At 42.8% G+C, this 14,990-nt stretch overlaps 1 protein-coding gene across 5 annotated transcripts in view; it reads left to right on the top strand.

Annotated features, from left to right (window-relative positions):
• STON2 (stonin 2) overlaps positions 1–14,990 on the top strand; it is a 140,569-nt gene that overhangs the window by 23,518 nt on the left and 102,061 nt on the right. For 4 of the 5 annotated variants that reach the window (XM_036268374.1, XM_036268385.1, XM_036268363.1 and 1 more), the window contains 2 exons: positions 7,323–7,595; positions 9,799–10,074. In XM_036268374.1, the coding sequence (XP_036124267.1) occupies positions 7,508–7,595; positions 9,799–10,074 (364 nt within the window). In that variant the 5' untranslated portion in view covers positions 7,323–7,507. Of the gene's footprint in view, positions 1–5,610; positions 5,724–7,322; positions 7,596–9,798; positions 10,075–14,990 lie in introns of those variants that run through there. The other variant, XM_036268380.1, reaches the window with a different exon arrangement.

Genomic DNA, 14,990 nt, shown 5'->3' with positions numbered 1-14,990 from the left:
TCTCATATGATATGATTAATGAAAGTTCTATAAAACTTCTTATTGATATTTCCAGGATATCAGTATAGAAATCACCCTAATTTAGATGAACTGATCTTTTTTTCTTTTTTCTTTTTAACAATGAACATAAGTCAGAAAGAGATGTTTCAGGGAAAAGCTTCCCATTCTGGTTATAACTGGCAACAATCCAGTCCTTCTGAAATACAGAATCATGAAACTGGATAAAATGCATGAAGTAACTCTTTACAGATGTTGGTCAACAGAAAGCACAATATTTTGATTCTAAGAGAAGGAAAGCTCGCGAGGTGAGCCCGATGGTCACCTTGGCTCTCTTCCAGGGAATCATTTTCTGACTGCAGCGTAGTATGCTGGAGTCTACGCCAAGCACAGCGGTCCTGCTGAGATAAAGAAACAGAGATCAGAGCCTGGGATAATTGAAGCATCTGAAATCTGCCAAGGAGGACACTAGAAAGGAGAAAGTTGCATGGGGAAGGGGAACAGAAGTGTGTCGGTGTATTCAGGGAATCCTTGGCTGGGCTGAAGGGTACACATATGACTGAAACCATATGAAATTTGCCACAAGTGGTGTCTTCAGGATTGAAAATGGGACAGACACTGGAGGTCAAGCAGTCCTGGGGGGGGAGGGGGGGGCGTTGGCTAGTCCAGCCCAGCCATAATGGAAAGACCTTCTTAATACCTTATTCCCATCTCAAGCATCCAGAAAACACATAGAAAGTCTGTATATTAGGGGTAATATCTCTGTGCTTTAGAGCAAGGTTGATAATTTTTTAAAATAAAGGGCTAGATAGTAATTTTTTTTAGGTCCTATGAAACAGATTATCTGTTACAACTATACAATTTGCTATTATAGAGCAAAAACAGCCATAGACAATATGTAAATGAATGAGCTTAGTTTTGATCTAGTATAACTTTATTTGCAAAAAAAGGGGGGGAGGGGAAGGCCAGGCTTAGGTTGTGGCTGTCATTTGCCAATCTCTACTCTAGAGTAAGGCGTACTCTAAACCCACCATAACAAAGCCTAGAAACAAGGGCTGTTGAGATCTGCAGGGGAAACTGCATTTGGAAGTTGAGTTCTGCGATAGTTGGAAGGACTTGGAAACATGTTTGGCTTTTTACAGATCTATCCAACAAATAGAAGACCAAACCTACAAAAGATCAAGGTGAGCAGACAGATTGACTACTGGCAAAAATCAAGTCTCTGCAGAGAAGGATCAAATGCAGAAAGTCTTCAGGGTATCATCAACTATTATTACATATGCAAAGAAATAGGAAAATATTACACAGAGTAAAAAAAACAAAAACCAATAGAAACTAACCCCCAAATGGCTCAGATGTTAGATTTAGCAAACACGGCCTTTAACGCAACTATTATAAGTATATTCAAGGAACAAAAGGAGAATATTGTCACAATGAGTGAATATACAGGGCATTTCAACAGGGAAATAGAAACTGTAAAGGAATCAAAAGAAAATTCTAGAATGGAAAAGTTGAATAACTGAGAAGAAAAAATTACAGGATGAGCTTAATAGATGAATGAAGATGATAGAAGGAAGAATAAATGATCTTGAAGACAGACAAACAGGAAAAGAGACAGAGAAAGGAGGAAAAAACCATTTGAGGACATTTTTCTAAATTCAATTTTAAAAATTGACATACAGAATTTTCAAGTAGGATGAGTTATAAGAAAACCATACCTAGATATACCAAGTTAATTGCTGAAACCCAAAGATAAAATTTTGAAAGCAGTTAGAGAAAAGAAACATTTTAATGAGGAAATAAGAATTACAAACAACTCTTTTCCAAGAGCAATAGAGACCAAGAGACAAAACACTAAAGGAAAAAAAAAGTCAACATAAAATTCTATACTTATTGAAAATTATCCTTCAACAACAAGGATGAAATAAAGAATGGACTTTTTTAGAGCAATGCTGTCCAGTGGAAATATAGTGCAAAACATGTATGTATTATTTAAAATTTTCTAGTTGCCCATTACGAAAAAGTTAAAAGAATCAGGTGAAATTAATTTTAACAATATATTTTATTTAATCTAAAATATCCAAAAATGTTATCATTTCAACATATAATTAATATAAAAATTGTTAACTAGTTCACACATATTTGTACTCTGAAACCTGGTGTGTATTTCACACTTAAAGAACAACTTAGTTTGGACTAGCCCCATTTCAGTAGTTCCTTGTGTCTAGTGGCTACGGTATTGGAACTGGAAGCACAGTTTTAGATCAAAGAGAAAGAATGGGCATATTGTCCTTTATCCGGATTGTCTCTCCAGCTCTCTTATACAGAGTGTTGAAATTAGCCTTCCTAAAGCATTTACTGGCTCAAAAGACCTGAAGAGGCTACCTACTACATGGTAAAACCAGTTCATTTGTGCATTCATTAATTTATTTATTCATTCAGCCACTAATTTCACCTACATTTATGAAATTCCAAATCCTATTCTAAGAGTTGGAAGCATCCACAAGAAAAAGACCCAGTTCCTTTCTTCGGGAGGCTCACAGGCTAATTGACAGATAGTCACATCATCAAACAAGTTCATTATAATTCGATCAATGAGTTTAGATAAAATACTATCAGCATACAGACGACATGAGGGAGGGACAAGCGGGAGCCAAGGAAAGGTACCCCAGGTCTGTTCTTGGTTGTAAGCAACAGAAGCAGGCTCTAGCTAACGGACCGTGGAAAGGAGTGTCTGGCTGTGAGGAGCCATTGAGGCATTTTTAAGCTGAGCTGTGGCACGGGCACTTTCAGGCTTGAAGAAGACCACTCTGGCACAGTAGTTTGTGTAGTAGGTTGGAAGGGACAATGCTGAAGTCAGGGAAATTGATCAGGGGCTGGTAATTGTCTGAATGAGAGAGACAGCAAGGGGCTAAACCAAAGTATTGGCAGTGGGAACGGATAAGGTAGTTTCAAGAGCTCAAATTCCTTCTGGAATTCAGAGCTGTCACTGTTCCAAGCCCCCTTTCCCAGTGCATTCAATACACTCCCACCTCTTCAGATAACAGCATATGAGTCACTGTCAACTGGACGTGCCATTCCTGTTCCCCCCTCGAAGACACCTTTGCTCCTCCATTCTTTTGCTCAGAGCCCTCCCCTCCAGTTTGAGGTGTAGCTCCTGACCGCCTACTGCTCAAGCCCTCAGTACTCTTTTAAAGCCCTTACTCTCTGCTATTCATGTTTTGATGGATCGCCTGTCATTAGTTTAAAAAGCCTACTGTGTTAGTCCTGGCTAATTTGGCTCAGCAGTTAGAATGTCAGCCCAAGGACCAAAGAATTGCAGGTTCAGTTCTGATCAGAGGCACATACTTCAGGTGTGGTTTGGTCCCTGGCCCTGGTCAGGGTCATTCAGGAGGCAACCAGTCGATGTGTCTCTCTCGCGTTGATGTTTCTCTCTCTCTCTCCCTCCCTCCTACTCTACCTGAAGATAAATGGGAAAAAGTATCCTCAGGCGAGGCTTAAAAAAAAAAAAAAGCCTACTGTGTTACTGTTTTATGTTGCTGTCACACCTCCCTGCAGTCTGCTGTCCTGTTCTTCCTTGAACCCTCAGACTCTGAGTGGACCCAGCATAGAGTCCCCAGTACATGTTCCTGATGATGCTGACCCCTGACTTTTGGGACACAGTGAGGTCCTGTTGTGGCCAGTAGCTTCCATCGCCAAGCTCCTGCTCAGTAGAATCAATCTTCCGCAGGCACATTTTCTGAGTCACTCTGCACTCTTAACCCTTCAGCAGCTTCCCCTTTCCCACTGAGCACTTCTTCCCAGTCATTAAGGCCATCAGTCCTTTGTCCTCAGTAGACATCTCAGCTCTCCTCAGACTGATCTTTTCTCTGGCCCAGAAACCTGCCCACAAAGTTCTGAATCTTAATCTTCACTTAGGCCGATCCTCTGTCTCAAGGATGCCCTTACTCTTCTCTCCCAGAAGCAAGGATGTCCTTCAAATCCAAGAAACCTGCTCAGCCCAGTATGCTCCCAGCCCTCGTAGATGTCTCTGTGGCTCAACCGCATTTCCAGTGTATCCTCCAGCAGGCAGTTATTCCTGGATTTCTTGTGTGTGCTCTTCGGTGTACCTCCATCTCCCTAGCTAGATTTCAGACTGCTTGAGGGTGCCTGGTGCATTTCTGGACACACGGGGCTCATGCATGCCAAGGACAGGATTGACGGAAGACAGATCTATTCCTGTGACTCCCATCCTGTCAGCCTGCTGCATTCCCCAGCCCCAAATTTGAGTGTGTAAGGGTCGCTGAGAAAGAAGCCTCTCTCTGAAATGGCAACCTGGAGGCCTCATTGAAACATTTAGTCTCTTGGTCAATTCTGCTGCTGGTGCTGAGTCACTGCTCATTTGTGGTGATGATGCTAAGCCTCACTTTGTGATTCACGTTCTAAAAATGGGGCGAGGTTTTCACACAGAAACCAATTCCAGTGTGAACTAAGCCTCATAATTATCGGGGTCCTCTGTGGCCACCAGCTGCTAGCACAGCACTCCTTGAGGTATGGCGTCCGATGGCGCATTGGACGATGTGGTCGTATCGTGGCCAACATCTAGCATCCGTTTCACGGGGTTGTGATGGGGAGTTCTCTGTAAAAAATTTGTCCCACCAGGCTTGGGACTACTAATTATCTCTAACCAGCCCATGTCTGGACCTGAGATTCACGAGTAAGGGGGGTAGATAGATCTTTGGGGCTCTTCTTTTATTCTTATTTTTGATTAGTAGTCTTGATCCCTCAGCCAGCATCCACCGATATCTGTAAAGAGGAGACTGAGTACCATGTAGGAGAACTGCTCTAAAGATGACTGTAAAGGGGCATCACTAAAGCTAGAATGTGTAAATGACAGAAATGAGATGGTTCCATGACCTTTGTATTCTAGTCCCAAAACTTCTACTAACGACCTGTGCGACTTTGGTGAGTCATTTAACAACAGCGGTGATGGCTGGGGCCAACAATAATAAAAAGCTTGGGATGGGGCCTGGTGCACAGTAAGCCCTCTGTGAGGTCTCCTGCAATTATTGTCATTGGTACAGAGGGTTTGTTACTCCCAGAGGTGAGTACTGGTGTATATTATCTTACTTAATCCTCAGAATTACTGAGTTTTGTTATTTTTGCTGTTCAGAGGTGAACTGAGGACTCAAATCTGGACAGTCTAGCTCCTGGGCCCATGCTCTCTATCTCCATTGCTAACCCTAATTTGCTTGAGACTCAGTTTCCTCATCTGTAAAACTTGAGAGCTGGACTATTGGTCTTTAAATCCTTCAAGCTCTAAAATTTCCAGGTATTCCCCCTTTTCCTTCTTTTCCTTCTTTTCTTCCCCAGACCCCTACCCCACCTACTGCGACTTTCACTGGACTCATCATCACAGGATCTGCAGGATGTTTTCCCCACTGAGCTGCGACACTGCGTGTGTCAGCACATGGACGTGTGTGTGGCTCTTTGTTGCTCTTGGACCTGGTTTACTTGTTGCTGTTGTTGGGAGAGGAGGCATCTGGCTCTTCAACTTTACTGTCTTATCTTGGCCTGAAGCCGTTACCACATTGAGTGACTCGACCATTTGCTTGGGCTTGAGAAAGGCTTTCAGGGAGAAGCCTGTGGAGTCAGCTCTCTGGGCCTGGGCTCTGTGCGGTTCTTTGGGAGGATCTGGTTTGGAGCACTGCATTCTCCAAGTGGTTTGCGCATTTGGTCTGTGGCTGGTAAGGATCTTAGGAGAGGGACTTTGGAGAGAAATTTCTGGGCTTTGCATTCTCTCTATAGCTTCGGTCCCCGGGTTGATTGCCACATGGGGAGTTTCCCAGATCATTTCATCATGGTTCCACTGTAATTCATGTTTGTAAATTGCTTCCGTTGGGTGATAGTTTATATATATCTTCTCTAGTACTTTTTTTGTAGCTGTGACCCAAAGATTAGAATGTTTTGGCATCAAAAGACCTGGGTTTAAGGGTTGCATCTATCACTTCCTAGCTTGCTGCATCTAATACATCTGCTTGTTATGGCCTCTTGCTTGATCATCCTTTGGGTGGAATCTATGGGGAAAAAAGTTAATTTGTCACTGTCCTGGAATGTGAGAATTCTTCCACTAGAAGCCTGGAGGAAACTTCTTAGGAGCTTAGGAAACAAACAAGAACCTGGAAAGAACCTAGAAGTGTTGGATAAATCACTTATGCAGCCTAGATTTCTTCATCTGTAAAAGAATGATATTAATACCTGTCTTATTCAATTAAAATGACTGTTGAATCAAAAGAATTATGGTATGAACATATATTTCTGAAAATTATAAATTCTAAATAAACATTACTTGTTTTTAGGAAACATTACTAATTGTTTACAACAAAACTAATTGTTTTAATGACCAAAAAAAACCTAAAGCTGTTAATGTTTTTATGCTGATTTTCCCCAGCATAGATACTGCAGATAATAACCTATAATAAAATTTCCTCAACATTTCCTTTTTATTGTGTACCAGTTAGAAGGCTGTGAGTTTAATTGTTCTAGACTAAAATGACTATTGTGAGTAGTGAGTTAATAAGAACTAATATTATACAAGGTGGATAGTAGCTCTTTTGCAGAAACACATTAATTTTGCATTAATTGAGATTTTATTAATTCATTATAAGAACAAGAGCGAGGTTCAAGTTGTAAAAGAACATTAATACTACACACAAAATTATAAGTATCTTATTATATACATAGAACGTAATTGTACTAAAAGTAAAGGCTAAACTGTCATGTACCAAATTCACATCAGCCTGGAATAAAGATATGTTTAACTTACATTTTTCACTAAAGCAAATATGCCCTACCCCCTTACTCTAAGTGAACAAAATGACTCCATTTCTGTTTTTCTTGATTGGTAAAGTGTGCTTGGAGATACCATCTGGAGATTGTTGGGTTTCTGCCAAAGATTTAACTCAGGCTTGCAAAGAGCTACCTGCCTACGGCAAGAAACTGCATTCATTTAATAGGAAAGAACATGCTTTTACTTTACCACTTGGAAAAATAATGTGAGAGCACTTTGAACAATTTTAATATTTGTTTTACAATGATGGCATTATATTATAGTTGAAAGTGTAATAATTGAGGAGTCTATTGCTTAAATTTATGTGATTATTCACAAGTCTGATAGGAAGGCACATGCAGAGAGAGGTCTTGATGCTAAAGGCCAATATTTCCCTTTGGGAAGCGGGGGCATGTCAAGGGCGCAGAAAAATGGGTAGAGTTGAAAGCCCTAGACCTGTGTGGATTGGGTATAATGTGATGGTATACTTTTTACATTTTATTATTTTTTTAAACAGATTTCTGCTTGGCAGATAACCAAAGGCAAGAGGGGCTAATCTGTCTACATTCTGAGTGCTGTCTTCTGCAAGACCACGATAGCAGGCCCAAGGTCACCCTGCTACTGTACCCTTACCCCACCCCAGACATGACTCTGGGCTCTGCCTGAGGCCAGCCGTATGAAGATGACCAGCAACTTCCTAGCATGACGACCTTGGACCATGTGATCGCTACCCAGCAGTCCGAGTGGGTCTCCTTCAATGAGGATCCACTCTTTCCTGTCCCTCCTGAGGGTAAGGAGTGCTTTCATTTCCTAAGTGAGAAGGTTGCCAAGAACCACACCTGCTCTCGTGGCTTCCACTTGATTATTCATATGGGATCTTCCTACGGGAAAAAAAGAGCCAGTCTGTCACTTTCGTGAGATGCAGGTTCTTCTACTCAGAAACCTGGAGGGAAGCATCTTAGGATCCTTGGGGCCCCAAACAAGGCCTGGAAACACTAAAAATATTGACTTCTTTCTTCCAAGGAGCATAAACTTTATATTTACTGTGTACTTTACACTCAGCCCTTTTCGTTGTTACTCCAAATAGCAATTTGGATGTTTTCAGTCTTTAAGGTGTAGTTGTTAAGAGCCAGACTGCTCGGGCTCAAACCCCAGCTCCGTCACAGATGAGTGATGTGCCCTTGGATGGATTGCTTATTCCGCATCTCTCTGTGGCTGTCTTATCTGTGCAGTAGGGATCATCACAGTACAGTGATACCTCGGTTCTCGAACATAATTCGTTCCAGGAGGACGGTCGAGAACCAAATTGTTCGAGAACCGAAGCAATGAAACCCAATAGGAAACAATGGAAACTGGATTAATTCGTTCCAAGCCCCAGAAAATGCCTATTTACTGGCCTAATTTGTATATAATATGTAGAAAAACATAAGTCTCAACAAGAAATAAAAGTGTACAGTATGTCTAAGGGTTAAATTCAGTGTAAAGCGTGACTCTCTCCACAAAGCGTGACTCTCTCTGCACTCACACTGATGACGCGAGCAAGGCGCGCGGGGCCGAATGAACGCCATTCGGCTCAACTCGGCTCATCTCGGAAGTTCGAGTTCCAAATATTTGTTCGGATTCCAAGACAAAAGTTTCTCGAATCTCCTGGTCGAATACCGATTTGGTCGAAAGTCAAGGCGTTCGAGAACCGAGGTATCACTGTACCTACCTCCTGGTGGTTGTGAGGAGTAAATGAATTAGCGTATGTGAAGTACTTACAAGAGTGCCTGGCACGTGGAAAGAGCTCAGTAATTGTCGGCCACGCTCGTGATGAAGATGGCTGAGCTGAACTCTAGGGAACGGGTGCTAAGGGACGAAGGTCAAGGTCAAGGTAGGATACGGGAGCTACTTGCAGAGCCACATCAGCTGGTTCTGTTCTGCAGGTGGTTCTGCTAAACAAATCCACCCGCTCCACCTACAGCACCTGGCAAGTGTGATCACAGGTGTGCTTCCAACATGAATCCTTGAAGTGTGGCTCGTCTGCACTGAGCTGTGCTGCAAGCGTAAAATGCCCACACTGAATTTCAAAGACCTAGTAAAAGTTAAATCTTTCATTACCGAATTTTATATCAATTATGTGTTGGACTTATTTCAACACACTGAGTTGAAATATATATTATTAAAAGCAGTTTTGCCTGTTTCTTATTACTTTTTTTATGTGGCTACTAGAACATTTAAAATTACATACAAGGTTCCCTTTTATAATTTTTTTGAACAGTGCTAATCTAAAGGTTTTGATTCATTTATTCAACTAGTTTGAGTTTTTAAAGTTTTATAAAGTAAAATGGACCACTTTTGATGTACAGTTGTGAACTTTCCATGTATAGATTTGTGTCACCACCACCACAACCAGAGTATAGTTCTTTAAAAATAATAATAATTTGAAGACTGTTAAATGTTCCAGAACCAATGAAGTGAAAGAGAGTGAGGGGAGGAGCCTCTGCCGCATCCAGCTGACCATCGGTGCAGGGATGGCACCTGGTCGCCTGCAGCGTGTGTAACTAGGACTGTACAGTCTGAAGTTTGAATGCAAATGTCTTTAGTCCAGACAGAAGCTCTGTAGCTCAGCCGTGCTCTCCACCCGTCCCCACTGTCTTTTGCTTTTCTCCTTTGACTCAGTTATGTTTCTTGCTTGGCCTCTGCGGGCATTTTTGTTTGTGCCCCACCAAGCACTCCTGGAGTAGGTGTTGGGGTAAGGATAGCAAACAGGCTACCCCAGTCTCAGCCTTCCCGGGTACTGCAAGGGTCATGCTGAGGTTACAGTTCTTACACATCGTCCGGAAAGCACTCCTTTGGCATAGAGGCGGGTGGGCATGGCTGTTTCTTTACCCCACTCACTGTCATGGTGAGTCCTGTGATCACCCCTTCCCATCCTCTGTTCCACCGTGAGGCCGTTCTGAAGAGTGGCCCTGCACACGGGATGTCATGGTGCTGTCCGGTATCTCTTTCAGGGGGCACCGAAGAGCACCTCCCGGGACTGTCCTCTTCCTCAGACCAGTCCGAGAGCTCCTCGGGGGAGAACCACGTGGTGGACGGAGGCTCTCAGGACCTTTCCCACTCGGAGCAGGATGACTCCTCTGAGAAGCTGGGCCTCATCTCTGAAGCGGCCTCTCCTCCTGGGAGCCCGGAGCAGTCCCCACCTGACCTGGCCTCGGCCATCAGCAACTGGGTTCAGTTTGAAGATGACACACCCTGGACCAGCCCGTCACCACCTCCTAAAGAAACAGGTAGGACAGGTGGGAGGCTAGGAAGGGTTCTGGCCTCGGTCTGCGTTCATCAGGGGTGCTTCCCCAGGAGAGTGGAAGGCCAGAGCCCTGAAACACTGGCCACTTGGGAGAGGGCGGGCGGGAGTCTCGTCCGCCTTAATTCTGCAAACAGTTTTGTGTTAACACAAGCATATGGAAGGACTTATGTGTTCCGGTCCATTTCCAGCCTTTCACCCTTATCCCTGGCTGTTGACCTGTGTAGGATATATGCATATTTATGTGTCTATTAGGGATTGGAATTATTACATTTACCCAGCACCTACATTTTCAACTCCTTACGAGTAGAAATGAATGTCTCTCAAAATGTGGACCACCAGCCATCTCTAAAGAATAGCCAGTTAAATATGGATATTCTTGTGTCCCAACCTCTTGAATCCAAATCTTCAAGGGCGGGCACTGTCTGTAATTGCAAGTATCTTATTTTGTGGGATTTAAATGGCCAAACGCCATACCGAAGAGTTTGGTGAAGCCAGAGGAGTTGCTAGTCCTCACCCTGGTAACCTGGCTATTATTTTAGTGTGCATGGAAGCATACCCCGCATGACCTTTGGGGTTGTATTCATTTTCTGTTTACTGCTGTAACAAATTACCACCAACCCAGTGGCTTCAACAACACAGTTTTTTTATTTTACAATTCTGTGGTTCAGATGACCCACATGAATGGCACTGGGCTAAAATCGAGGTGCTGTGTAGGCTGCACCCCTTTCAGGAGTCTCTAGGAGGTAATGTGTTCCCTCGTGCCTTCCAGCTTCTAGCCGCCGCCCATGCTTCTTGTCACGTGGCCCCAGCTTCTGTCTCTGGAGCATCTCTCTGTGCCTTTGTTCTGAGGTCACATCTTCCTCGACTGACTCTGGCCCCCCTCTCCACTTTTAAGAACCCTTGTGAATACACTGGGCTCCCCAGAATCGTCCTGGATAATTTCCCCATCTCAGAGCTATGAACTTACTCCCCTCTGCAAAGTCCCTTTTGCCATGTAAGGGATCCTATTCATGGATTCTGGGCATTAGGATGGGGACACCTTGCGGGGGGGGGGGGCATTATTTTGTCTGCCACAGAAAATAGCAAAAGGGCAAGGTTGATAAGGTTTTCTGTTGGTGAGTTAAATGTCTTGCTAGTTTCAGTCTTTAAAAACAAATTCCTTCGTTTTTCAAACATGTTTTTAATACCAGTAAAATCATTTTTAGGAAAAGGTGAAGCATAATTCTACCATATTATAAACACTTCTGCTTTTATGGACTAATTTGCCCATTCATGGATGCTTTTTCACGTTTAAGCTTCACATTTCTCCTGTTGGTGAGAAAGCCCATACGTTCCAAGCATGGATGAAACGCCAGGTCCAGACAGGCTTCCCAGTCTAGCTGGAGGGAGGAAGTAACCTTTACTGAACACCTGACACTGGCAAAACTGTGGGCTGATGAGGCAGTTGCACATATGGCGAAAGCTACTGAACCCTGACAGTGAGTCAGTACAGAAGTATGTTTCTTATTTTTAGTAAGGTAACGTTGCTGAATGCTCACTCTCTCAGGCACTAGGCTCAATGCTTTCTGCATCGTCTCGGGCACTCCTTACCGCAGTCCTATGAGGAAGGTATTAATATTATATTCGTATTACACAGGGGGAGATGGATAAGATGGTGGTTTGGGAATTTGCCCAGGGCTGGGCTAGGAAGTGTCAGGAGAGAGCTTCGACACCAGGCAGGCGCCCCAGGATCCGGAACAGCCTAGGCATGTCCAGTGGTATGTGCGGTGGATCTTCCTGCCTGGCTGTAGTTTGCTCTGCTCCCTCCTTCCTGAGAGGTGGGGAGGGGAGGGAGGGGTGGAGTGGGACTTCTCCACTCATTTGCCCTAAAATGTTCATAGATCATATTCATGGCATTCAGATCCTTTCACAACTTGTCCACATCTTGCCCTTAGCCTCAAAGATTGCTCAGAACTATTTATATGACAGATGAGTCCATTTGCTTTAACTCTTCACTACTTAATTTTGCAAAATTAACTGGGGATAGCCACAATTTTGTTGCCCCCATTTGACTGAACATCCTAGCTTATTATGGGTAATGGTTTTGACTCTGTTAAAAGCTTATTGCCCCAGCCCTGGCCAGTGTTGCTGAGTTAGTTGGGCTTTGTCCTGTGCACTGAAAAGTTGCTGGTTCCATCCCCGGTTAGGGCACACGCCCAGGTTGCAGGCCTGATCCCAGGGTTTCCGGCTCAATCCCTGATAGGGGGTGTGCAGGAGGCAGCTGATGGATGTTATGCTGTTATGCTTCCACATCAATGTCCCTCCCTCCCTCCTTTCTTCTCTAAAATAAAGTCTTTAAATCAATTAAAAATCTTTAAAAACAAACAAATATAAAAGCTTATCTCGTTGGCTGGGTGGCTTGGTTGGTTAGAGTGCCTCCGGAGCACCCAAAGGTTGCAGGATCATTCCCAGTCAGGGCACATACCCAGGCTGCAGGTTTGATCCCGGGTCCAGGCACCTACGGGAGGCAACAGATTGATATTTCTCTCTCACATCGATGTTTCTCTCGCTATATATAGATCTCTCTCCCTTCCTCTCAATAAACATAAACATATCCTTAGGTGAGAATTAAAAATACACACACACACACACACACACACACACACACACACACACACACAAAATCCCTTATCCTTTAAGGCAACAGTTCTCAAAGTGCAGTCTATAGATCCATGGGGTTTCCCAAGACCCTTTCAAGGGGCTTGTGGGATCACAGTGATTTTATAGTAATGCTAAGTTGTTATTTGCCTTTTTCACTACATTGATGGTACAAAAATAATGGTGAGTCAAACTTCTGCACTGTGTACTTACACTAAAAAAGTCTATTTCACTTAATGTCCTTGATGAAGTAGTAAAAATTCTTAATTTTATTAAATCTTCATTCTCAAGTATATCTCTTTAATATTCTCTGGAACAAATTGGGAAATATGCATAAAATACTTCTGCTCCATACCAAAGTATAATGGTTATCTTGAAGAATAACTGGGTATAAAATGTTTTCAATTTAAAAAAGTAATGTAATGGAGGGACCTGGAAAGTATTATCCTAAGCGAAACAAGCCAAACAGAGAAAGACAATTATCATATGATCTCACTTATTTGTGGAATATAATGAACATAACAGTCTGAGGAATGGGGTAGTCCCAGAGACGTGGAAGTGGGGTACAGACTGACAATCCCCAGAAGAGGGGGTGGTGGGGGAGAGATAAACCACAGAACTTATATGCATGTATACATGAACAGTGGACATGGACAGAGCAGGGAGGGAGAGGGAGGGGGGAATCAGTGGGGGGAAAAGGAGAAACATCTGTAACAAAAATAAATTAATTAATAAAAAATGAAAAAAAAAGTAATGTAAAAAGTCAAAATTATTTTAAAATCTTTAGAATGAAAATAATGCAAAAAAATATTTTTTGACCCTGGCCAGTTTGGCTCAGCAATTGGAGTGTTGGCTTGCAGTCCAGAGAGACTTGGGTTCGGTTCCTGCTAAGGGCATGTACCTCAGTTGCAGTTTGTCCCCGGCCCTGGTTGGGTTGTGTGAGTGGCAGCCACTCGATGTGTCCCTTTCACGTCGATGTTTCTCTCTTTCTCTCCCTTTCTCTCCCTCCCGCTCTATCTGAGCAAAAAATGGAAAAATGTCCTCGGATGAGGATAAAAAAATATACATATATATATTTGTTTGTTTTGTTTTGTGTTTTTTGGAAGTGGTTTATTAAATAGTAACTTTGCATAACATTAGAGTGATTCATTATTAAGTATAAAGAAATAAATAGGGGACAATTCACATGTTGGCCAATCCTTTTTGCTTTACTTGATCTGCTAGTCATCCTTTGGCTGATTAAATAACGAAGATGGTAAAGCTGAATCAATGGCACAGTTTGTGACTTAACAAAAACTACAGCCCTTTGCAATAAACATTCTTTAGTCACTTGCATGATGACCATACACATCTCATTCTAATCCTGGTCCTAGTTGCAATAAAACATTTATTTTCTAGATCTCCCATCGTTGGCTTGTAAGTCTCCCCCAATGCTCTTACTCAGTTTTTCCCCAGATCAGTGGTGCCCACTTGGAGAAAGGTAGGTAGCCAGCTTATATAAAATGAGTGAGTATCCGGTGCTTTTTAATCTAATCTGACAATATAGAAATGTGCTGTCAGTTTCTCATTTACCTATTCTAAAAAATGCTTCTCTTAGCTTATTGATTTCCATCAATCAGATCCTGGACCTATTTGGGGCTCAGCTTCAGTATATCAAGTAAAGTAAACATTTTGTTAGTATGGATGACACTTGAATGAAATGGAATTGAGCAAGCAAGGTATTTGCTCTGTTGTATCTAAATGTGCAAACATTTGGAATCTGTGGCGAATTTTGGAATATGTAGATATGTCTCCATGCATAGCAGGTAGTGAAGTTCAGCCAGAAAGAAGGTCTCCATGGGAACTGATTTTTGGCTTCAGCCATTTTCCTAGTCCATGCATATCACCAGAACAAACTGACTCTTTCCTCTGATAGTTGCAGTTTCTCAATTTCTTTCCATTTCATGCCTCATGTCCTGTTGGCCTGTATGAAGTGTCCTGCACTGCAGATCCAACATCTTTGTGTCAGGAGAAAGGGAAAATGTATATCTTGGACCTGTCCTATGCAGCCTCTCTGTGAATATCCTTTTATGAGAAGGTTATGGTCTTGGCCTAAGAGAAACAGGTGGGAGGACAAAAAAAGAGAGACAGAATAAATGGGACTAATTCACACCATCCTTGGTCTGGATTTCTGGAAGCAGAAAGTGGAGCTTTACCTAGCCAGCTGTCCCATACCTTAACATCCTGGCTTGCAAAGAGACGTTAGGACAGAAAGGACAGTGA

Source organism: Molossus molossus, unplaced genomic scaffold, assembly GCF_014108415.1.
Source record: "Molossus molossus isolate mMolMol1 unplaced genomic scaffold, mMolMol1.p scaffold_m16_p_1, whole genome shotgun sequence".
NCBI classification, from domain to species: Eukaryota; Metazoa; Chordata; class Mammalia; order Chiroptera; family Molossidae; genus Molossus; species Molossus molossus.
This window is presented reverse-complemented; position numbering and strand designations above follow the sequence as displayed.